This window comes from Onychomys torridus, chromosome 21, assembly GCF_903995425.1.
Source record: "Onychomys torridus chromosome 21, mOncTor1.1, whole genome shotgun sequence".
In the NCBI taxonomy this organism is placed as follows: Eukaryota; Metazoa; Chordata; class Mammalia; order Rodentia; family Cricetidae; genus Onychomys; species Onychomys torridus.
Genome location: NC_050463.1, coordinates 52904216 through 52927433, shown reverse-complemented (window position 1 = coordinate 52927433; position 23218 = coordinate 52904216). Strand labels below are relative to the sequence as shown.

The 23218-nt window shown below is 47.5% G+C and overlaps 1 protein-coding gene across 1 annotated transcript in view; it reads right to left on the bottom strand.

The window, feature by feature from the left end:
- The window catches only part of Pxdn (peroxidasin), a 66321-nt gene extending 43428 nt beyond the window's left edge, over window positions 1-22893 (bottom strand). Inside the window, exon 1 of the mRNA XM_036170527.1 lies at window positions 22474-22893. Within this exon, the coding sequence (XP_036026420.1) occupies window positions 22474-22664 (191 nt within the window). The 5' untranslated portion in view covers window positions 22665-22893. The remainder of the gene's footprint in view (window positions 1-22473) is intronic.
- Window positions 22894-23218: the final 325 nt, after the last annotated feature.

The following is a 23218-nucleotide window of genomic DNA, read 5'->3' as shown; positions in this document are numbered from 1 at the left end:
AAATGTGTCTTGTTTTCTGCCAGGGTATAAGGCTCACAGAGCTAGATTGATGGAAGAGTTCTTCACAGTCCTCTCAGTTTCATGTACCTTATCCCTGACCTGACAGTCCTTCGAAGGACTTCATCTCCAAGCTCCATGACCTGTGTCTTTGCGCAATCCCACCAGGTGCCATACCTCCCATCTATCTCTGTACTGCCATGAAGCCTTCTCCTGACTGAAGTGATAAAGTCCTTAGGATCCCCAAAGGATCTTCAACCTACCTTTGCATGGGTGGGATGGACTTCACAAGGTTCTATTTCTCACCCAGGATGGAGCAAGACACACATACTGAGGAGATCAGACTGTGCCCTGATCTAAAATGACTCCATATTGTGTAAGACAACAGCTTCAGGCTGTGGCCTACCCTGGGTGACTTCTTTACAAAGTAGAAGTTGGCTCCATTTTTAATGAAAATGCATGGGCAAGACAAAGGCACTTGTGTATGTAGAGACCACTCAGCACTACCCAAGAAGCAAAGACTGATAAATAACTTTCTCAAGTAAAAAAGTTGCCTACCATCTGTAAACTTTGATCAAAGTAAACTAAGGCACATGGGCATATCCAAAGTCTAGTGTCAAAAGTAAGTAGGCCCCCAAACCTATTATACACACTACATAAAACCTCTTCACCCTAAGAGTAGAGAAGTAGCACACCAAGACTGAATAGCTAACAGGACTGATTACCCACCAGTTGTCTCAAGGCTTATTCTGAGATACTGTCAAAGCAGGGGACATCTGCCTCTATTTTTCCTGCCCACGATACTCAATCCACTTCAAGCCAACTCCTGAACCAGCTGTTACCATGACCTACGTTTGACAACTGTGCACTTGCATGGTTATAAGCTCTGCAGTTCCCTTTGTAAAGACCTCAGATCTGGTCCCTTACAGACTCTTCCCTGAGGCTGTGTGAGCTCTCCATCTCTTCTTGCAGTCTTCAATGCAACTTTTACTTTAACCTGTTCATAGCCACTGTATCACCTAATATAACTGTGTGATGTGTGTTCAGAGAGTTAATGATATTACAGCATTTAAGACTGGAATAAAAGAATCTGGGCTCTGTGGTTGACATGGCATGATTATCAAGTGAAATCAGAATTACTTGGTGAATTAGTAGAATACTCAACATGGGGTCCCCATGTGGGATTAGGGAGGAAAAACCCCAGGGTGCTTGCTTCTGCCTTCTACGCCACAGGAAGAAGACACAGTGAGAGGTGGCAGGCGGCAGCAGGGAGAGCTGTATGACACTAGCATCTGGAGTTCACACTTCCAGCCCTAGAATCACTGTTCAAGCCCTCTTGGTGATGTTTTCTTACACCAGCTTGAGCTGGCTAATACAAGTGGTATGCAGACACTATTCCAGGTCCTCTATCCTCTACACAGCTGACCACTGCTTCTTCCTTCCCACAAACGCTATCCAGTAGCTTCCTTCCGTGGCTGCTATTAGTAGCACTGCAATGGGGCTTTCTGTGCAGACCACTTTCCGTTTATGAATGCGCATACCCCTAAGAATTACTGCTAGGTCAGAGGACAAACAATAGACCAGATGTATTTGGAGGTGATGTCAATCATGTCTGCAAACATACTTATTTACCTTCATTTTCAGGAATCTGGGGCATCCAGTAATCAGTTCTAATCAATATTACTAGGTATGATGTTGCTCACCACAGGGTAGAATCCAAGCTCCTTCCCAAAGTGACATGGGCCAGGAGCTAAGGAGGGGCACAGTCAGGTGTCAAGTCATGACTTTGGCATCATGAAGAAGAGGGTTGAGAAACATAGACTGCAGGATAGGGTTGCTGGTTCAACAGTCAGCATTGGCAGAACCACCCTGAGGACAGGCTGTAACCACACCAGTGCAGGGGCAGATTGAGCAATGAAGAATCACTGGGATCTCTTGTTTCCAGCCCCAGAGCCTAGATATAAAGTGACAACCATGTATCTGGACCTCAGGACAGAGAGTGTGGCTCTAGAGATAATCCACATTTTGACAGCAGAGATAGGTCCCACCCCAGTAACAGCTCCTAGTCTGACTTTATCCTCCCAGCCTTAGAACATGATGCTTTAACACAGCCCTCTTCCATGCACAGTGAGAAAACTGTGGGTCCTGACTTGGGGAGAGGCTGTCAGTGCTCCTACATCCAAGCCTAGCTGCATGTTCCTGACAGACAGCAAGACCTGGGTTTCCACTCACCTGAGCCATTCCTCTGAGTGGCATCTCCAATGTGCAACCAGGAAGGATGAGGCAGTATCACCTCCCTGCCCAAGAGCAGACTGTCCACCATTCTCCATGGAAGTAGTGATGTCCTACCTGGCGGGCTGGGTCCCAATTAACAATACTCTTGACTTAACCATAGGAATGGCTGTGAATTAACCCCCACAGTCTGAATCTGAAACCTCCCCTAAAGGCTCACATTTTGGACATTTGTTCCTGGACAAAGGTTCCTGGAATCTTTAAGAGTTAGAAGCAGTAGGTTACAAGAAGCAGGAGCTTAGAGCCCAACCCTGGTTCCAAAGCCTTTGCTGTTTCCTGGTCCACATAATGTGAGGAATCTCTACAGTACGGCCCTGCTGCCATGCCCTCCTTGCAATGATGGACTGAACCACTCTGAGGCTGTGAGCCAGGTCCTTCTTGCCAGGATGGACTGCACCCTCTGAGACCATAATGTATGCCCTTCCTGGAATGATGGACTGTATCCTCTGACATCATGATCCAGGACCTCCCTGCCATGATGGGCTGTTCCTTCTGACACCATGAGCCAGGGATCCCTGCTGAAATGGACCATACCCTCTGAGACTGTGGGTCAAAATAAACCTTTCCTTTCTCATGATGTGTCACATGGTTTTGCCAAAACAACACAAAAGTAACTAATAAAACCCCAATCTGATAGGCATGCAGCTCATATTAAAATACACAAAGCTGGGGAGATGGAGCTATTGATAAAGTATGAAGAGCCAAGTTCTATCCGAAGAATCATGAAAAAAGCCAAGTACCATGGGGTGTACATGTAATCCTAGTATAGTTGGAAAAGTTTCAGATCAAGGAGACACCCTCCCTTAAACAAAAAGTGGAAGTCACCTGAGGACCAACACCTGAGGTTATCCTCTGGCCTGTACTGAAACTTCACATAACATGTGTCCTACACACATAAACATGCGCACACACACAGGTTTAGAAATAAAAACATATAGTGATTTTACATACATTATGTGCAAATGAAACTCATTATGATATGTGTTGGCTAAAATAATGAAAAGAGTGGGCAATGGAAGCTGGAAGCTGGCTAGCTCCCCAGCATCTTCTGCGCAGTTCTGAAGAAACAGCCAAACTGATAACACACAATGGCCAGCACAGTCACATGGGGATTTCCCAGCAGGTTGTACACTGATTAACATCTTGTGTTTGTGATTCTCTTGTTCTTTCACAGATAATTAGGGCAGCACACACACAAAAGCTAGGCCACTCTGCTGTTGAGGGTAGAGTCTGACCTTGCGTATCCCAGCAGGCAACATAGGAAGGAAATTATACTCAAGTACAAAAATCGATGGATCCAGGACAACACTGAACACTACACAACTGTTTAGGGGAATTAAGATGCTGCTGAGACTGAGGTAACAGCAAAACTTTTCACGTCAATCATAGATAACACAGCAGCTGAGCAGGGCAAGAGCCGGCTCTATTTGCTTCTCTGACCTCCCCGTGGCCCAGGGCACAACTTTAATGTACAACTCAACAAGACAGTTAATGAGTTTCACCTCTCTTTAGCTCATGCTTTCAGACTGCAGAGGTCTTTGTGGACCCTGCTCAGCACTCAAGTACCCACAAATCCTCTCGGGCACATGTTCCCTACCATACACAGATACACTTCCCTTTATCAGAGTTACTAAAATTAAAACTGGCACAGATCAGCAAGAACAAAGGACAAACTCAGGAGAAGCATGAAGCTGGGGTCCTGACCTGTGTCCGCACTGGTTCCCTGTTGACAAGCTAGCTCCACATATGGACAGTTATGGAAACCCCACTTGTACCATCTCAAGCCTTGCTCACTAGCTCCACAGGGCTCCAAACAGGATTGTACTTGCAGAGGACACTGGCCAAGGAAAACTGCACAAGGCCCAGAGGTAAGCCCCCACACTTCTCTGAGGACAAGGCAGCTGCACATTCTGGGTTCCCCATGACAATCTCTGATGATGCCTAACATGAATCTGCAGTCATCTTGTCTCCACAAATAACTCTGTGAGACTTCACCAAACGTCATGAATGAATAGTAGGCTCAGAGGGGTGGGGCCAAAGGTTCTGCTTGTGACCATAAGGAAACAGTCATGCCCACACTGGGTCTCAGGAGAGCTGAGCAGAGGCTTAGCACTTATATGCATGCACACAGTGAAATATCACCCCCTTGCCTGCTTTATTATTCACAGATGGTTTTCCAATATAAATCCGATACAGGGTATTTGTTTGGACTCACAATGTAAGTCCCTTGAGACTTTGAAGAGTGCAGTTTTACTTCCCATCACAGAATAGACAGAGCTCCCTCAAGTTCTCTGAGCACTTCATTCCCAAAGCTCAGGTTGATGAGTCACCTCCCCACGGTAGGAGAGGAAAATGGATTCAGGAAGTACCTCAAAAGGATCTATTATCTAGGGCCTAAGAAGAAAGGCCTGAGAGAGAGTCGACCCCCACTCCCCAGCTCCCTGTCTGTCTGTCTGTCTCCTCCATCACTTCCTTCTCACTTAAAAAACAAAGAAAGCGATAGGCACAAGGGCAACTTGACTTATAAAGATGGGGGTGGGAGATGGGTGAACAAACGTAACAATTGCTTCAAAGCCAGAACTGTTTTCTGGGATGGTAACCATGGCTTTTAACAAGCCAAGAGCTCCTCCCTAAAGCACCAGAGAGGAGGGGTGCCAGACATGCCCATGTCCTATCCAGTCTGCTCTTCCTGTGCAATCATGTGTGAATGTACTGCATCAGCAGCTGAGCATTGCTCATTATGGAAAAGCCAGTGTACTAGGTTTGCTCAGCCCCAACCTGGTAGGAGTCGGATACTTCCGTAACACACAACACTGCCTGAACAGCACGTGCGTCCAGGTGCTATGGGCACTCTCGTGTGTTTACTTCTAGTTTCTTTATCTCTTCAAATGATACCCACGCAAGCCCACAGACAGAGGCTGCTCTGGGAAGAGATGCCCCGGGTACAAGATGATGATGTACCCAATAGGAACTGTGCATAGTTGTGCCACACTCATGCTTGAAGGGGAAGAGAACATCGAAGCTGCAAAAACAACCCTGTGGTGGGAGCTCTCACATGACTGGTTAACTGAGTAACTCCCCCAAGAGATGGGTAACTAGATGAGCAAGGCTGGAGTCACAGTGGAAACCAGGCCTGTGAGTGCCAAGGCTGTGAGGAGAGAGCTCCAGAGAGCATGCATGCTCCATAGAGAGGGCTCCAGGTCCACATGTGCTCCATGGACAGAGGACTCTGGTTTTGGATGCTTATATTTAATTGTCCATTTGATATGACCTAACATCACCTGCAAAGATGTGGAACTGTCTAGACCAGGTTATTCTGTAGGCATCTCTGTGGAGGACTGTCATGACTGTTATGGGAATTGTTATGGGAAACCCCAGACCACAAGCAGGTGGCATTATGCCCTGGGTTGAGACCGGATAACAGAGAAGATGAGCTGAGCAATGGAGAGCATGCTTGCATTCCTTCTCTTTCTGTCCTTGTCTGTCCTGCTGCCTTGATTTCCCGGCAGTGCGGAAGAGCTTTGGGCCAATGGCTCCACAGTGTCCTCTACGGTTCTACAATTCACTAACCAATGGACTTAACACCCACCACAGAGGGTGTCAATTTAATGAAACGCTTGCCTAGTCTTTGGTCACTTAAAAGTGTGAAATGCTTAGTTGGACAAAACCAGACTGAAATCATCCCTAGGTCCCAGAGAGTAAGGAAGGACAGAATGCACAGCTTGCAAACCTCAGGCCTGGCCAACTGCCGGGACCCAGAAGTGCAACCATGTCCAGCTTTTGTTTACTGGAGCACCGTTCTTCAGCCACTTGCAAACACAAGCAATCATTGCAAAGCCCCCTACTGTGCCTTATGAATAAACAATACAGATGCCCTCCCTAGTCCATGCACATTGTTTCCCTGGAAACTAACCCAAAACATTTCCCATGGATACTGAAAAATGAATCAGGATTCTCCCTGCTTCCTCAACAATTGGCCAGAAACCTGTACTAGGAGACTCCTGTCAAGGCCATTTTATGCTGCCCTAGAAAGCTCCCCACTTTGAGGTCAAGAGTGAGAACAGCAACCCAATAACGGGAGAGAAGATCTCAAGCTCTTATTCTAAGCAAATAAGGAGGTCGGAAAAAACAACAGCACAACAAAGCATGAAATTCATTGTTTCCAAGCAAGTGTGTTGGTGAAAACATAACCAGGCAGACATCTTTCTAGTCAGAACCAGCCAAGAAAATTGCAGAAGACCCATTCCCAGCAGTCACACAGACACGGCACTGGGAAAGGGAATCCTGAGCTGAGGCTGGAGGAGGACTGCCCAAGTCTTCCTGTTATGAAAACAGGACACAGGTGCTGAGTGGCTGTATCTTCTAATTCAAAGAACAGGCCTTGGTGTAGGGCCATTGTCTTCCCTTCCCTGGACACAGGAGTGACTCACTGCTCACTATTTAGGGTATGAGATTTCAGAGGCCCTTGGTTCTCTGGTATTCTGTGGCAAGGCAGCTTTCCAGCTCTGGTGTGTGTGTGCTGGCCAGCTCAATTCTGTCCCTCTCCATGTTCAAAGCCCTCCCACAATCTGCTTTTGGACCTGGAAAATAACACTAAGACCAATGCTTCTTCCCATGGGCTGTGACGGGCATTCCATCAGAGGATACAGCCCAAGGCTCAACAAGACAACAGACATCCTCAAGTCGAGCAAGAAAGGTTTGGGGACATCTTACAGCCTCACAAGGGCTCCTCAGTGGACACCTAGACCTCAGCATTCACACAGAGGCACATGGAGTGAAACATACATGCAAAATCACTCAGATGCAAAGGAGCATGCACACAGGCATACACAGTGTATACACAAAGAAACACACGGAAACCGGACACGGCAAAACCCATACACTCACAGAGAAGACATGGTGAAGTAAAGACACAAGGACACAGGAAGCATGGATTTTCCTTTACTAAATACTTAAAAAAATTACAGATGCACAGGGAAAAGGAGTTTGCATGCCTTACGAATTACAGGCCCCACAGTTATCAAGTTTCCCTAATTAAGGTACTTTTTAAACCTGTTATCAATGGCCTGGCTTGTGTAATAAGAGCAAGCTCTCCTTCCCTTCTCTTCTGTCCCTCCTTCCTTTTCCAATCAAGCAATAGCCAGGAATTCACCTCTTTCCACAACTCCTGGTGCCAAACAGGACAGAGGTGGCAGCCCACCAGCTCCTTCCAGGAAGCTCCCAGCTGGCTGCTCTTCTAGGGTCCCTCCCTCCACTCCCAGCAGCACCTTCTCATTCTCTTACAGCCCCCCCTCGACTCTACTGACACAATGTGGTCTTCGGCTCTTGCCACAGGCTGCCACTTCCTTATTCAAAAGTTTCTTTAATTTTTTTTAAATTAGCATACAAAGTAAGAGGTTTCACTACGGCATTTTAAAAATCTGTTCTTATTGGTCCTTCCCCCATCCCCTACCCACTTCCTGCCCCCAACCCCACCCTCCTTCTGCTTTAATGACACATGTATTCAGTCCCGTCCACCACCCCTTTGATCCTTTCCCTCTATACTTCCTGGGTTAAGTTCTGAGGAGACAGTATAGTTTATGCTATGCTCGACAGTAAGTGATCAGTGCACTAGCTTTAGATCAAGACTCAACCAGATCCAATCACCTATGACCTAGAAGAATCAGAGTCATGCAGCAGACGGCAGGGACATTGTTAGTCAGGGATCTCCAGAGGATGCTGTGGACAAAAGTCTGAAGGTGGGCAAGCAGGCCAGCCCCAGAGAGAAGCTTTGCAAATATGAATTAAGTTCACAGGCTGTCAGCTGGCAGAATCCCTTCCTGCTCAGGGGAGACCTACTTTCGCTCTATTAAGAAACTGACTGTACAAAGCCCATCAGATTTGTTGGGGCAAATCTGCCTTACTCACAGGATACTGGCTTAATCTCAGTCTCATCTAAACACCTTAACAGAAGCATCCAGAATATATGACCACATATTTGGGAGCTGAGGCCTAGCTGTACTGACACGTGAAACTCCTCCCTCCATATTGGACAGATAGGCTGGCAGTGAGATGAAGGGTCACCCTTCCTCTTACACAGTTGACATGGTAGATGTACCAAAACATTGTTATCTAAACAACTGAGCGGGTTAACCAAGGTTGTTCTGCATAGAGACCAGAACACTCTGGGTGCAGCCAAGCAGATGGATGAATCATGTTATCCCACTGGGCAGCCATCCAGGATTCAGTCAGCGCCTGGCCAGCAGAAGGCGGCATGAAGAGCTGACCTCAGGCCTCCTGACCCCAACTGATCTTTGCTGCTTTCCTAGGCTCAGTCAGGCTGACTGTGGAGGAAACAGTAGTAAAACAGAATCCACAAACACATATACCAAGTACAAATGCTTAAGAGATTCTGTGTACCAGAGAGGCTATCTGCACCCTCAGCACTCTGGGAGCACTAAATGGAATGGACCCTTGTAAAGAGAACAGAAGAACTCTTAGCCAAATAAGTCCCTCTGAAGGGTATGAGGACTTCCTCATATCCCTTCCTGGGGCTCCCTTGTCACCCCAACTCACCTTCTACCACCTCATACCAGTGCCAATCAGTGTCCAGGTGCAGAACTGCCCTTCCCTGAGCACCCGAGAAGCACAACAGTACCACCTTGGTATGGAAGGAACTCTCTTTCCTCCAGATGCTGGCCAGGGATAACCCTGGAAGCTGGAGAAATGATCATGGTCTGTTGGGAACCTGATGAACCTGGACACAGAAATTGGGGAGCCTCACAGCAAACAAATGTTCTCAAAGGCTGAGCACAGGAGGGAAGAGGCCCTCCACTAGGCTCTTTCTGCAGCTAGCTCTTCTACAATGAGGTGGCTGGGTATCAGCCCTGTACTTAAACCAGGGGGTGGGTAGTAACTAGGCAACACTGCTGCATCTTCCAGTACTACTGGATATGCCTTATGACTTAAGCTCTTCCCCTAAAGCAAGTGCCTGACCACAGGGCATGCACACACCAGCACCTGACACAAGGACTCCCTTTTCTAGTCACTAAGGGATGGTGAGCTGATGAATGTATTGGACAGATGAACTGGTAGATAGGTGGGTGGGTAGATAGATAAATGTGTGAGTTGATAGGTAAATGGGTAAACAGATGGAATGACGAGCGTGCAGGTGGCTAGAAGAGGCTGGATGAGTGGGTAGATGGGCAGATGGATAGGTGGATGGATAGATGGGCAGGTGGGACAAGTGGATGGGTAGGTGGATGGATAGATGGGCAGGTAAATGGATAGATGGGTAGGTAGATGGATAGATGGGTAGGGTAGGTGGATGGACAGATGGGTAGGTAGATGGACAGATGGGTAGGTGGATGGATAGATGGTTAGGTAGATGGACAGGTGGGTAGGTGGATGGACAGATGGGTAGGTAGATGGATAGATGGGTAGGTAGATGGATAGATGGGTAGGTGGATGGATAGATGGGTAGGTGGATGGATAGATGGGTAGGTAGATGGATAGATGGGCAGGTAGATGGATAGATGGGTAGGTGGGACAAGTGGATGGGTAGGTGGATGAGTGGATAAAGGGGTGACATAGGCACTGCTTTTAGATGAGTATATAATGAAAAACAACACATACAAGAAAACAAATGTTCAAGGTTAATCAGCTTGTTGCCATGCCAATACAAACATCCCATACATTGGAAAAAGAAACAATGGTGACCATCAATCTACTTTAATTGCTATTTTTAAAAGTTAAAAGTGCAGATACTCTGGTTACAAAGCTTCAGAAACATTTGTTTCACTCCAGGAAGCAACGGACCTAATCTTACTCCCTAAAGGAAGGCCAGCGATGACTAGGAAGAGGAGGGCCATGACTTTAATGACAAGGACTTCCGACACACGGCAGGACTTGTTTTCCACTGGAGAAACAATACTGTCTCTCACATTATACCCAAAAGGCACTGGTTCTTTCCTATGACATGTTTTGTTTTGTTTCAGATAGGATCTAGGGTAGCTCAGGTTGGTCTTAAACTTTCGACATAACCATGAATAAGCTTGACTGTCAGATCCCACTGAGTTCTGGGAACATTGCACCATGCCAGTTTATACAGCACGGCTGGGGACTGAACTCAGGACTTCGTGTATTAAAGGTAGGTACTTTTCCAACTGTGCTACAGTCTCAATCCTCCTACATTTCTATGTGAAAGAAAAAAATCTTCCTGAGTGTTGGTGGTCTTATTTTTCCCCTTAAGAAAGAGACTATATTAGCTTGAACTCAAATCATTGCTAAACCAAAATTTCCCATCTCTACTGACAGCATTCTTCATAGGAAGTCTGCATTTCCACTTTTGTTGTCCTCTCTTCTTAATGAGTAACATTAGGTCTGTAGTGTCTTAGAGAAGGTAAGCTGTTTCTGAAATTAAAGAAGTGGTTTTGAGGACAGCATCCACAATCTCAGGATATTTCCATGTCTCATCCTCAAAAGGAAAACATTAGATGTTTCTTAAACATCTTTTTTTGGCCCATTAGAAAAACCCATGGAAGCATGCATGGAAAACTATACTCATGCAATTTCCTATTTGCATTAAAATCTCTCTGTGTCCACTAAAGTCAACATGTGAAATAGAGAGGATTGAGCCCGGCAAGCTCATAGCTGGCTCACCAACAGAACTGAGAGCATACCTTGGCCAGCACACTTCGATTGGGCCTTCCTGAGCCTATAACCTTGTGAGCCTGGTCCTCACCTCTCACCAGATCCATCCCTACCCCATAACATGAGGGCTCCAGGGAGGGGATCTCCTGCCCCCTGCCAGAACACTACATCTTGAACACCAAGTCGTCTAGCTCACCCCTACACCCCACACTTCCTACACTGCGCCTCCACCCTGTGTGTTCTCTGTAAGAGTAGGGAAACTGAACAACTTTGAGATGATTGTATCCTCAAAGGCTGACATATGGTCTCCCCTCAGAAACTGTTAAGCATCCTACTACTTTGCATAGAGCTGTCCTGCCCTCAACTGATATAGATTGAGGCACAGATCCCAAGGGAGTTCCCACAAACATGCAAACCTGTTGGGACTGCTGGGAGTAACTGTAAGGAGGGCCACCTGCTGGACCAGGAGTCCTTGAGCTCCAGCAGCATCACCCCCTTTGGGTCAAGAATCTCTTGACCTTGGGCTAGTGTCTCACTTTAGGCCAGGAGCCCCGGAGTTTGGGACAGTGTCCCAACCTGGAATTCAAGGAGACAGCTATTTGTAGATTCTATCTCTGTGAAACATTACCCCAAAGCCAGTATTTGGAGTTCAGCCATCAGCTGTAGACAGGTACAGAATGGTGGAAAATCTGAGGCACCGGGCATATTTGTTTCAAATGAGGATCATGGACAGGTGGCCTTCTTGCTCCAGCCCTTATGTTATCAACAGGGTCCCTTCTAAGGAACTTCTAATTTTGCTATTAAAACATCCCAGCTGAGCATGATACGGGTATGTGCCCTGGTCTCTAAAAAGGTAGCTGTGGTGGGCCTTTTAGACAAACAGTGTATCAGATCAAGACAGGTTGGTTCTATTCAGGAATAGGTTGCCGGGCTATTAGCCACCAGTTCATTGTTAATAGATGAATTATATGCTCACACTAGACATTTTCAAGCTGAAACACACAAAAACCAGTGTTATCTGTGGATCTGTTAATGTGATGGGTGACTGCAGAAACTTCACCTTGTCTTTTACAGGATTACAGAACCACACCCTAAAAATAACCCAGACAGACACACACAGAAAATGCATACCGTGTATTTTAGAAGTATTGTTTACATTTGGTAAAAAGTGAAAACAAAGCAACAGTCTGTAATAAGAATTTGGTTAAATAAACTTGGCAATTTCATAGAAACAAATACTGTGTTCATTAACAATGACAAGGCAGGACTAAGGGTGTGGTAAAGTGGTACAGCTTGAGGTCTTGGATTCAATCCCCAATGTATGCACACAAATTCGCACGTACATATGCATGTGTGCACACATGTGTATTAGCTACTTCCCTATTGCTGTGATAAAACACCCTGTCCAAAACAACCCATGAAAGAGTTTAATTGGGTTTATGATTCCATAGGGTTAGAGTCTATGATGGAGGAGGAAGGCATGGTGGTGGGCAGCTGGAGCAGTAGCCGAGAGGTCAGTCACATCTTGATCCACAAGCAGGAGCCAGAGAACATCCTGGGAATAGCAGGAGGCCTTTGAAGCCTTGAAACTTGCCTCTAGTGACACACCTCCAACAAAGCTATACCTCCTAATCCTTCCCAAGCAACTATGGACCAAATATTCACATATGAGCCAATGGGAGCCATTCTCATTTAAACCACAACTATCTATCTATCTATCTATCTATCTACCTATCTATCCATCATCTATCTATCTATCTATCTATCATCTATCTATGTATATATGTATCTATGTATCTATCAATCAATCACCTATCTATCTATCTATCTATCTATCTATCATGTCTCTACCTATAAACAATGACTTTCAATTACCCAGTAAACTTATGATCAAAACAAGTATGTGGGGCCGGGGTGAAGCGCTTGCCATACAAGCATGAGGACCTGAGTTTGAATTTGCAGCAGCAGGCATAGCATTGGACATCGTTAACTTTAGCAGCACTGGGAGACAGAGGAAGATGGATCCCTAGAGCTCACTGGTCAGCCAGTCTAGCCAACCAGTAAGCTCAAGGTTCAGTGAGAGACCCTGTTGGACACCTTGCACAGCCTTGGGGTAGGGGAAGGGGCTTGGGCCTGCCTCTATTAAATGTACCTCCCCATGGGAGGCCTTACCTTCTTGTAGGAGGGGATGGAAGTGGGTTGGGAGGGGGAGGCTGCGGGGGTGGGAGGAGGGAAGAGGGGGATCTTTGGTATGTAAAATGAATAAAACAATTTTTTTCTTAATTAAAAAAAAGATAAGGAAAGCAATCAAGAAAGACACTTCATATCATTCTCTGGCCTCCTTGCACACACCCACATAACATACAAAACACACACACACACACACAAAGTATGGTATGTGGCCAAATGCTAAAGCATACAAGTACATTACAGAACAGGGCAGGTATCATGTCCTAATTTTTGAAAACAGACATGACAGGCATGTCAACACTGATATGTCTAGGCATACACATAGACATTTGTAAAAATGTGCATCTGAGCTAATAATAGAATGTAAGCAATCTGTTTCGTTTTATCTATATTTAAAGTATTTTTAATACAAATGTATATTGTTTGCAAAAATTTTTTTTAATAACCTGTAAAAGAAAAACAAAATGGTCGATCAGTGGGTGAGGGGACAGATTTCATAACTCCTAGCACAGCTTGTAAAGATGGCTGCTCAGAGCTCTCCAGCAGGGAAGGCTAATGTAATGTGTTTGTTTACTGAACCAAACTCCTCCCAGAGATGAGCGGTTCAGAGACCCCTAAGGGAGTCATCAAGGGGTGAATTTCTGAAGACCTTCAAGTTTGTATGCAGCATGCAGAGTTGGAGCTATAGGAGGTAAACAGGAAGGGCTGAGTGTCCTCCAGCCAGAGGACAGGAGCCCGAGCTGCAGCCTCACATCCTTGGCACACAGTGGACAAAGATGCATGGTCACAGCAGAAGCCAAACTTGTTCAGAAATGCAAGTGACCCCTGGTCCCCAGAAGCTATTGGTCTGATCCTCAGGATGAAGGACTTGCTGTGTTTCTCTCTTCTAGTCCTTCACCACATCACCCATCATTTTAACAATTACCTGAAGCAGTCAGGATGGGAACCCACTGGCTTCATGCCTTAGAGAGCTCCCACTGTGCAAACGGCCGGCCCGGGCAGTCATCCTATTGTAAGGGCCCAGGCGAGGACCAACACTGAAGTCAAAGCACAGATAACCCTACCTCACTCGGGGCAGGCCATGTGAACCCCCAGCAGTACACATCACAGTGCTTCTCATGAGAGGGTCTTAAGACCACCTTGTTCTATGGCAGTATTTCCTACTCTCCTTTTAGGGGTGAGGGCAAAAGTTACCCTAAGTCACAGTACATGGGAACATAGGGACACATATACCAGGACATCTGGTGAACCTCTATGAGAAGAGACCAAAGTTCAGAACCCTTCCACCTAGCCCCCGTCAAGAAGTACACAGAACAGAAAATCTATCAGTGAAAGGAAACCTAAAGACACCACAGCTGGGGAAGATGAGCTGCTCAAAGCCACTTTTTTTTAAATTTAAATTTATTTCATGTGCATTGTGTGAAGGTGTCAGGTCCCTGGAACTGGAGTTACAGACAGTCATGTGCTGCCATGTAGGTGCTGAAAACTGAACCCCAGCCCTCTGGAAGAGCAGTCAGTGCCCTTAACCACTGAGCCATCTCTCCAGCCCCTTGAAGCTACTTCTTTATAGGTACATCCTTGATCCAGTCCTGGACCCCAGAGTAGGGTGGAACATGTGACCAGAATTCACCAATGCAGTGTGAGCACCAGTGCGGCATCACTTCAGGAAGCTTAGCGCCATCCTCCTCTCTTGCTTCCATCATAGCTTCAAGGCCATGGAAGAGAGACAAGTTCAAGACAGAGGACAGATCCTTGGGTCCACAGCCAACATGATACAACCAAAGGAGGTAGGTGGTAAAGACTATTTGGTTTATATAAACACTCTGTATAAATGCCTACTCCATTCAGTCTATCCATACAGATAACTTCTCCATTCTGCTTTTGTGGTTAGCAGGCAGCCACAGACAAAATGTGAGCCCCCGTCCTGGCTTGTCCCAACACCTCATCTTTAACAGGCAGGCTACTCACAGCTGTTGCTGGTAACCTCTGGCTTTAAGCAGAACTTCCAGCAGAAAGCTGTCCAGCCAAGAATGTCTGTGTGGGAATTCACATGGTGCAATACACCAGGACCCTGCCACTGCTTGTCAGAGTATTTCATGCTAAATGGCCCAAAGACAAATGGGAAACATTTTTCTCAAGACTCTGAACTTGTGAAAGTTAACTCAGCATTTTATTCTGAGCACTACTTCTTTTTACCACACCTTTCTGAAAAAGAATTTAAAGAAGGCAGAAAAACAAAACAAACAAACAAACAAAAAAACAATTTTTTAAAGGCAAGTAGGGCTGTTCACTCTCAAATAAGATGGAGTAATGGGTGAGACTCTTCCATTATAAAGAACCCCAAATAATATATAGGCAACCGTTTTCATGGTATTGTACCTCAGTCAAAATGAGAGCTGAACCCAGAGAGATAGGAAACAAATGGGGTGAAATGCAGCTGGTCCAGCACACTGTCTGAGGGAGAAGATAACACCAGGAGTCAGGAGAGACTGAGGCAGCCAAAACTTTCAGGAGAGATGCCAGAAACTCCAGAATACCCCAGGCGGAAAGAAAGAAGATTGTATCGAGCTGCAGAGAGCGCAGCGGAGCCTGACAGCTCACATCCACCCACACAGGCAGAAGCACCCACATGGCTCAAAGACAGCACTCACAGTGGACCAAGGGGAAGGGTGCCCATCTGCATCCATCCATCATACAGCAAAGGAGCACGGGGCTCTCTCTGGCTTGGTGTTTAAGGATCTCTCCCCAAAAGGTTAATAATAAGTGGTCTAAAAGGGAGCCCTGCCTCCAGTCCTGCCTCTCCAATCTTAATAGGATATGGGGTTGGGAGAAGAGGGCACTCAACTTCTTGACTTCCTGTGACTTCTCTAAATCAGCAGAACAAAGCTGGGGTTAACTACAGTCCTCAAAAAAGCGAAGTTCCAGATGCCTGGGATCTAATTAAAAAATAATAAAAAAAAAATTCCATGGTGCTGGAGAGAATGATAAATGGAAATGCAAGGTCCTACAAGAAATGCACTTTGAACATAAACACACATAAAATTTTAAAGTAAGATAGAAACACCTATAACCTGAAGTGTATTAGTTAGGGTTTCTACTACTGTGCTAACAGAAATACCATGACCAAAAGCCACTTGGGATAAAGGGTGTATATTGCCCCTTTCAATGCTCAGGTCACACTCTATCACTGACGAAAATCAGGGCAGGAACTGAGGCAGAAGCCATGGAGGAATCCTGTTTACTGGCTTGTTCCTCATGGCTTGCTCAGCCTGCTTTCTCATACCACTCAGAACTGTCAGCCCAGGGACGGCACTGCCCACAGGGAGAGGGCCCTCCACATCAATCATGGATCAAAAAAATGCCCCATGGGCCAAGCTGATGGGGGTATTCTCTCAAATGCGGTTCCCAAATGGTGGTAACGTAAAACGAGCCAAGATAGAGAGCTAGCTAAGCATAATCCTGCCTGCCATCCAGCAATCAACATCTTCTCTGGTTCCTGGTGCACCTCTTTGTCCACGAAGTGGGTCCCCTGGTCTGAGATAAAGCTCTGTGGAATAGCAAGGAGGCCTATCTTCCAATCCTGCCTAGAGTTTCTGGCTTGACTTTCCTCAGGGATGGCCTGTGACATGTAATTGTAAGCAGAATGAACGACCTCTCCCTCAAAGTTGCTTTTGATCAGGGCTTTTGGTCATGGAACCAGAAATGAAACTAGTATCCCAAGTGTTAAAGACACAGGGGTAGGAGATGGTGTGGGGCTCCTGTTTTTCAAAACAGAAACACCAAGACAAAGAAAGCATAAAGTACTGGAATTACCAACTTTGAAAGATGTTAACTCATCACAAGTTGTCACTTCAAGCATTCCCACACACTGTCAGAGCGCTGCTGTGCCAGGTGCTTACGGTAGGCATCTGGCCTTCAGAGTTTGGTAAGGAAACAGACCCGCCCCATCCCAAAGGCTCCTGGCTCACAGAGACGGAACTGCCACAAAAGAGTCAGCAGTGGTTTGAATAGGTATGTCTCCTGTAGGCTCCAGTATTTGAATTCTTTCCATCTGTAGAACTGTTTGGGGAGGTTTAAAAGGTGTGGCCTTGCAGGAAGTATGTGGCTGAGTGATATACTCTAAGAGTTAAAAATCTTTGCCTACGTCCAGTTTGCTCCCCTTGCTTTATGTTTCAGGTTAAGGATGCGAGTCCTCAGCTTCCTGCTTCTACTACTGTGCCTCCCTGCTATGATGGATTCTCATCCCTCTGGATCCGTGAGCCCAAGTAAACTCTTCCATAAATTGCTCTAGTTATGGTGTTTTTCCACAGCAAAAGAACAAGAACTAATACAGAGTCCCAGCTTAAGCACCACATTAAAGTTAAACTGCTCTTATATGAATTCATTAAAGCAATGACATTTTAAATATATAATTTTCTTCTGCACCTCAAAGCCCACAAAGCTGTCATTGTGAAAACAAGTGGTTGTCCTGGATATTGTGAAATTCAAGGGGTCTCCCTGAGTGGTACTAAAGGCCAGAGGCCCGTAGACGCCTCTTTATTTCCTTAACTTCCTGATTCCTAAGAAATCTCCAGCTCCAGGCCTGGGGTCCTGACCCTCCTAACTCTCTTAATAGTCTTAGCTGACTTGATCATTTGAATCTGTTTTCATTTCTCCTTATTGCCCAGTACAAAAGGAAAGGCCAGTTTCTCCAACAGGATGGGCAAACACTCATATTTCATCAATGGGAATAAGCACACTGCATGGACTCTGCAACGCTCCCAGTTTTACACTCATAAAGAGACACACTTTGAGCCTGTGTGTTAATGGTGTGCCTCTGATTTGTGTAGGGAGCACCTCTTGTCCAGCCTGCCCAACACCCCAAACTTCAGATAAAACCCCCTGGACTCTTCTTCAGCTTCTGGTTCCCATTGTGGGGAACACAGACTGTAGGCATAGAGCGAGTGGAAGCAATCTGAGCACAAACAAGCTGGCCCAGGAAGGCTCTCCCCACAAACCCTGCACCACACACAAGCATTCTCCTCCTAAGCTCCATGGGAAAGGAACCTGACACTCTGCTACCACCAACTGAGTCTACTAACACCGGCAAAGTCAAGTAGCACAGGAGGAGAAAATGGAAGGCAAGTGGCTTTATTAAGAGCCAAGCTTCCATCAGAGCTGCCTGGTCCAAGCTGGGCACCACTTATTATGATCAATCCACATGAGTCTATTTATTAAATGTGTAACAGAATTTATTAAGATTACCATGATTACAGAACAGAGAAGACAGCAAAAGTCATCCTCTGATCTGACAGGGAGCGAATCCACCTCACAAGTAGGAGCAGGGAGAAGGACATGTAACTCTTCTCCAAACCCTTATAAGAGGTCACATACAAGGGCAGGAAGTACCGCCTCCTTTGGGCCTTATAGCCCAAGGTCATGGGCGGAGCAAATACCAGTACAAAGGTCTCAGGTAGATGGATTATCTTTATATCATTTCTTTGACGTTAAAACACACTGAAGAGTAGAGACAGAAAGACTAAAGAACAGTGGAACCACTATGATTTTCCTCACAGGAGGAAAGATATCCAGACACACAAGAACAAGCATTCAGAGGCCAAAGTAGTGATGTCCCAGCAGAATAAACCCTCAAAGATCATCCCAAGGGTATCAAAGCATGCCATCTAGATACAGGTCCTACCAAGCCCTGGATGGACACTGAGGGTTCTCCTCTTTGCCCAGCACCCCAAGAACCCAGAATGAATACAACAGCCTCCCAGATCTTGGCTGAGCTGTGAGCAGTGGGACAAAATAGTGAGTTCACGCATGTGAGCATCCCTCAGCCCTGAGGCCAGGGACATGAGCTCTCATGTTATGACCACTTTGTAGAGAGCACATCCTAGTAAACCAGAGCCAAAGGCGTCCCCAGAGGACATGGTCAGGAGCCAGGGAACTTCCTGTGAACTTAACACACTACTGGCAATGCTGGGAATGGAGAGTCTGGTGAACACCACCACCCCAGGCCCTGCTTCTGCAGTCTCAGGCAAGGAAGATTGTGCTTCCTGTGGGAAGGTGGCTGATTCTACAGGGACAGCTGTAGGAAGGCCCTCTTTCCTTAGTGCAGTGCCTCATTTGGATGTTGTGCTGGTAAATGACAAGCTGTGAGCAGCTATGACTGATTGGGAACAAGCATGTTGAACAACTGAATCCATCTCCACACCTACGGGTCCAAGAGATGTCAGCATTTGGGAATTTTACCCATGCAGTCAAGCCAAGTGGATCCACTCTACCAGAGCTCTGCAGCCTCCTCCATCCCACACAGGCCTGGCACACCTGGACATTGTCCTGTGCTCCATCAGGAAAGCCGATATCCCACAAGGTTGATGACAGGGATTGGGTCTTTATTAAAGTGGCTAGTCTAGAATCTATCACAAGTCCAAACACAGACAAGGCAATCAGAAAACTAAGAATGAACACCAGGTCTCTGGCAGACTCACAGAGGCCAGGGAGGCCAGGCTGTGACTGCTCTGCATGGTACCCAGAGAAGTTGTCCCAAACTCATAGCCTCAATCATTCCTGTACTGGGGCTTTTGAAACACCACCAGTCTGTAACAACTCCCTGGCACTGGAGTGGCCTGGAATGCCCAGTGGATGTTAAGTTTTTCGGCTCATCTCCCATGACCTCAGCAGCAGAGACTTTAGGAGACAATAAAGGATGTGAAAGGAGCAGGGTGTGAGGTGAGAAGCCCAATGCCTACAGGACCCAGAAGGCCAGGGTGCAGAGACACAGAGGAAGGAACAGCTTTATGGGGTGCTTTACTCAATACACTATACAAAAACCAGGCAGGCAATTTCTACCAGCCTTCCAAGCCAGACTGAGACAGACACTTCCTTAAGAGACTCAGGGCACTGAGCAGAGAGGGGTAGGGTACTGAAAGTTCCACCTTGAACTTTGAGGTACCAGGAAGCAAAGCCAGTCTCAACCTGTACCAAAGGTGGCCTGAGAACCTTCTAAAGCCCCAAAGAATTGGGCATTCTCTAAAAACACTGGGGGAAGGAAGGAACCTGATTCAGTCTTTGGAGAATATGAGAGGGGGTGGGGTTTTAGGCCACAAGTGGTGAGACAGTGGGATGATCCCACTGACCCTGGCAGTGGGGTTCTGTAAGTTCCTATCTTTTATGTCCGATTTCTACATAACCAACTATTCTTCTGTTTCATTCCTCACTTTGACTCTAGGCCTCACATGCCAAGGCAAGCTCTCTACCACTGAGCTATCCCTCTGCCTCCAATGTAGAAAAATATAAAGTATCAGCATGTATGTGCGAGCAGGGAGTGGGCAGAGAAGCTGAAAGGCAATGCTTTTGTGTGTGACTATCCCATTGGGCCACACACACCCCCCACACCAGCTTGGACCCAGACACAGAGTGGGCTAACTTAATATATGTTCTGTCAGGCACTTGCCCAGAAGAGTCAGTGGTACCTTGTTACAAAATCTTTCAAGAAACTTCAGACATCCATAAAAGTACAAGGTTTGAATTTCTGCAAACACACCTTCTGGGGAAATCTTCCAAACACTCTCTCTGGTGTTTCTCTGGACACCTCTCACATCCTCTGCTACATTTAAATTTTTTAAAATTAAGTTTCTAAGTGTATTCCTAAAACAGGGGGCGTGCATGTGGCATGCATATGGAAGGCAGAAGATAACTTGCAAGAGTCAGTTTTCTCTTTCCATCATATGGGTCCTGAGAATTGAACTCAGGCTGTCAAGGTTGGCTGCAAAGGTCTTTAACCACTGAGCTCAGGCCCCCAGCTACATGTGTGTGTGTGTGTGTGTGTGTGTGTGTGTGTGTGTGTGTGTGTGTGTGTGTAGCATGGTAGCATGCAGAGTGGAGGACTCCAGTTCTGTACTGCAGCACTCATTTTAAAACACTGTTGCAAAAAGCAATTAAAGATTTGGGAACACACAGTCTGAGTATCTGACTTTGCCCAGATGTGAAAAATGGCTTCAGGGTCCAAGTTTTGGCCATTGACTCACTACAGAAATTCTCTGCATTTGGAGACATTCCACCCTGGCCCGTTTTAAAAGTTTAATGCTTTACAGCACGACCATGTCTGTCCTCTCAGAGACAGCCTTGGCTGACCATCCACACCCTCTGGAATGGAAGCCTTATTTAGCTCTTCAGAGGACTCTGCTAGGCGCTCCCACTCCAGCCTGGCCCTGCTGCCCCGCACAATCTCCGCCAGCGGAAGTAGGACACCCATGCACTTTTAGAAGTGAGAACACTGACCGCCCACTCCTTGAATAGTTCCCTCAGATTTTTATAACTTTCACAGGCTCCTCGGAGATGCCAAAGTCCTCCAGCCCAGCCACAAAAAGTGAAAACTCTTTTTGGAATGCAGAAGTGCAGCTGCAGGGCCCTGAATTACAGTTGGCCCCTGAAACCAATGCCTGCCTTCACCAGAATCAAATCTCAGAGCACACAGAGGCCTGCAGCCAACTGTGGCTCCTCTCCCCCAGGACTAGGATTCCTTCTGATCTGGGGGCTTGTGGAGAGGCAGAAGTACACAATTCCAGGTGAAGTGTCCAGGAAGTGGGGAACCTCTGGGAAACAGACCAGCTGGGAGTAAAAACAGCAAGCGGGGTCCCCTGGGCTGCCCAGAACTTGGTCACCTGCACAGTGGTGGGCCCTCCATGTCACCTTGGATGTCAGGCTCCCTCCAGCAGAGAAAAAGGCCCCTACAAATGCTGCGCCCAACAGGGTCCCCAGGACACCCAGCTAACTTGAAGGCTCTAGCACAGAAGCTGATGAGAGTAGACACTTGGCGCTGGTGGCACCGCGGGACGCAGAATCTGCTAGAGAGGTTTCCTTGGCACAGGGTGGTGTGGTGTGGGCCTCCCTCCAGAAGGCGGAGGAAGGGGGGGGGCAGGTAGACTGGTGGAGGAAGAGGTCAGAGGAGGGGCGACCCACCCCCCAGGCCGGCGATTCAGGAGAAGAGGGAGAGGCAGGGAGAGGGAAAGAGAAAGGGGGAAGGGAAAGAGAGGGAGTGGGTTGAGTGAAAGTTGAGAAGACACCGGAGGGGAGGCTAGTCAGGGGAGGGCGCACGAGACGCACGGGGCTTTCCCTGGCGACTCCCTACCACTTCCCGGGCCAGCGGGAGATTCTGAGTTTGAACAAAGGCAGCTCCCAAGGCCGCAAGCTCAGAGCTCAGGTCCGCCCCTGGCGTCCCAGCCAGGACGGACAAAGGCCCAGCACGCCCAGGACGGACACCGGGATTCCCCACCTCGCCAAACCAATATCCCCGGTCCCCTAGGCTACTCACGCCCCTTGATCCCCCCTGAATCACACGTCCCGCGGACCCCAGCACCCCCGGGCCGCACTCACAGGATGGAGGTCTGCGGCGCCACCGCAGGCACGGCCTCCAGCAACAGATGCATGCAGCGCACGGTGGTACGGAAGCACAGGCAGCGGCTCGGACAGCCTGCCCCTGGCTTTGAGGCGACCACCGCCATAGCCCCCCAGGCGAAGCACAGCAGGAGCGCCTGCAGGCAGCGGCGCTGGGAGCGCACGGCCATGGTAGACGGCGCGGACAGACGCTGGCACGCGTGGACCGCAGCGGAGGCCTCGGCGGGCGCGTCCACCGCCGGCTCCCAACTGAGCCCTCAGGTCCCGGGCCCACGTCCCAGCTGTGCGCGGGGGGCGGGGGGCGCCAGCTGTGCACATGCGCGTGGCTCCTCCCCTCTCGGCCTCGCAGAAGGCGGGGGCTGGGCAAGCACCACCAGGGCCTTGGTGTTGGATCCCCAGCGACCCTTCCCGGGAGGTGCAGCCGGGCCTCCAGGCACAGCGTGATCAATGCGCACAGACTCCACTGTGGGGGTACTAGGAAGAGCAGAGGCGAAGGTTGGGACCGGGTTTGGATCTCTGATTCTACTTTTAAAACTGCAGTGCCGCAACTAAATCACCCCACATCCCTTAACCATATTTTCTGCCTGCATGCAAGGGTTTTGTGGCTGGTGGTGCCTTATTTTGAACACTTAAAAGTGTTGGGTGTTCTAGGAAGTTCTAAAAAGTTTTTTCCTCAGTTCTCCACCACCCCACCCCACCCCGCTCCCACACAAAAGCTTCTACT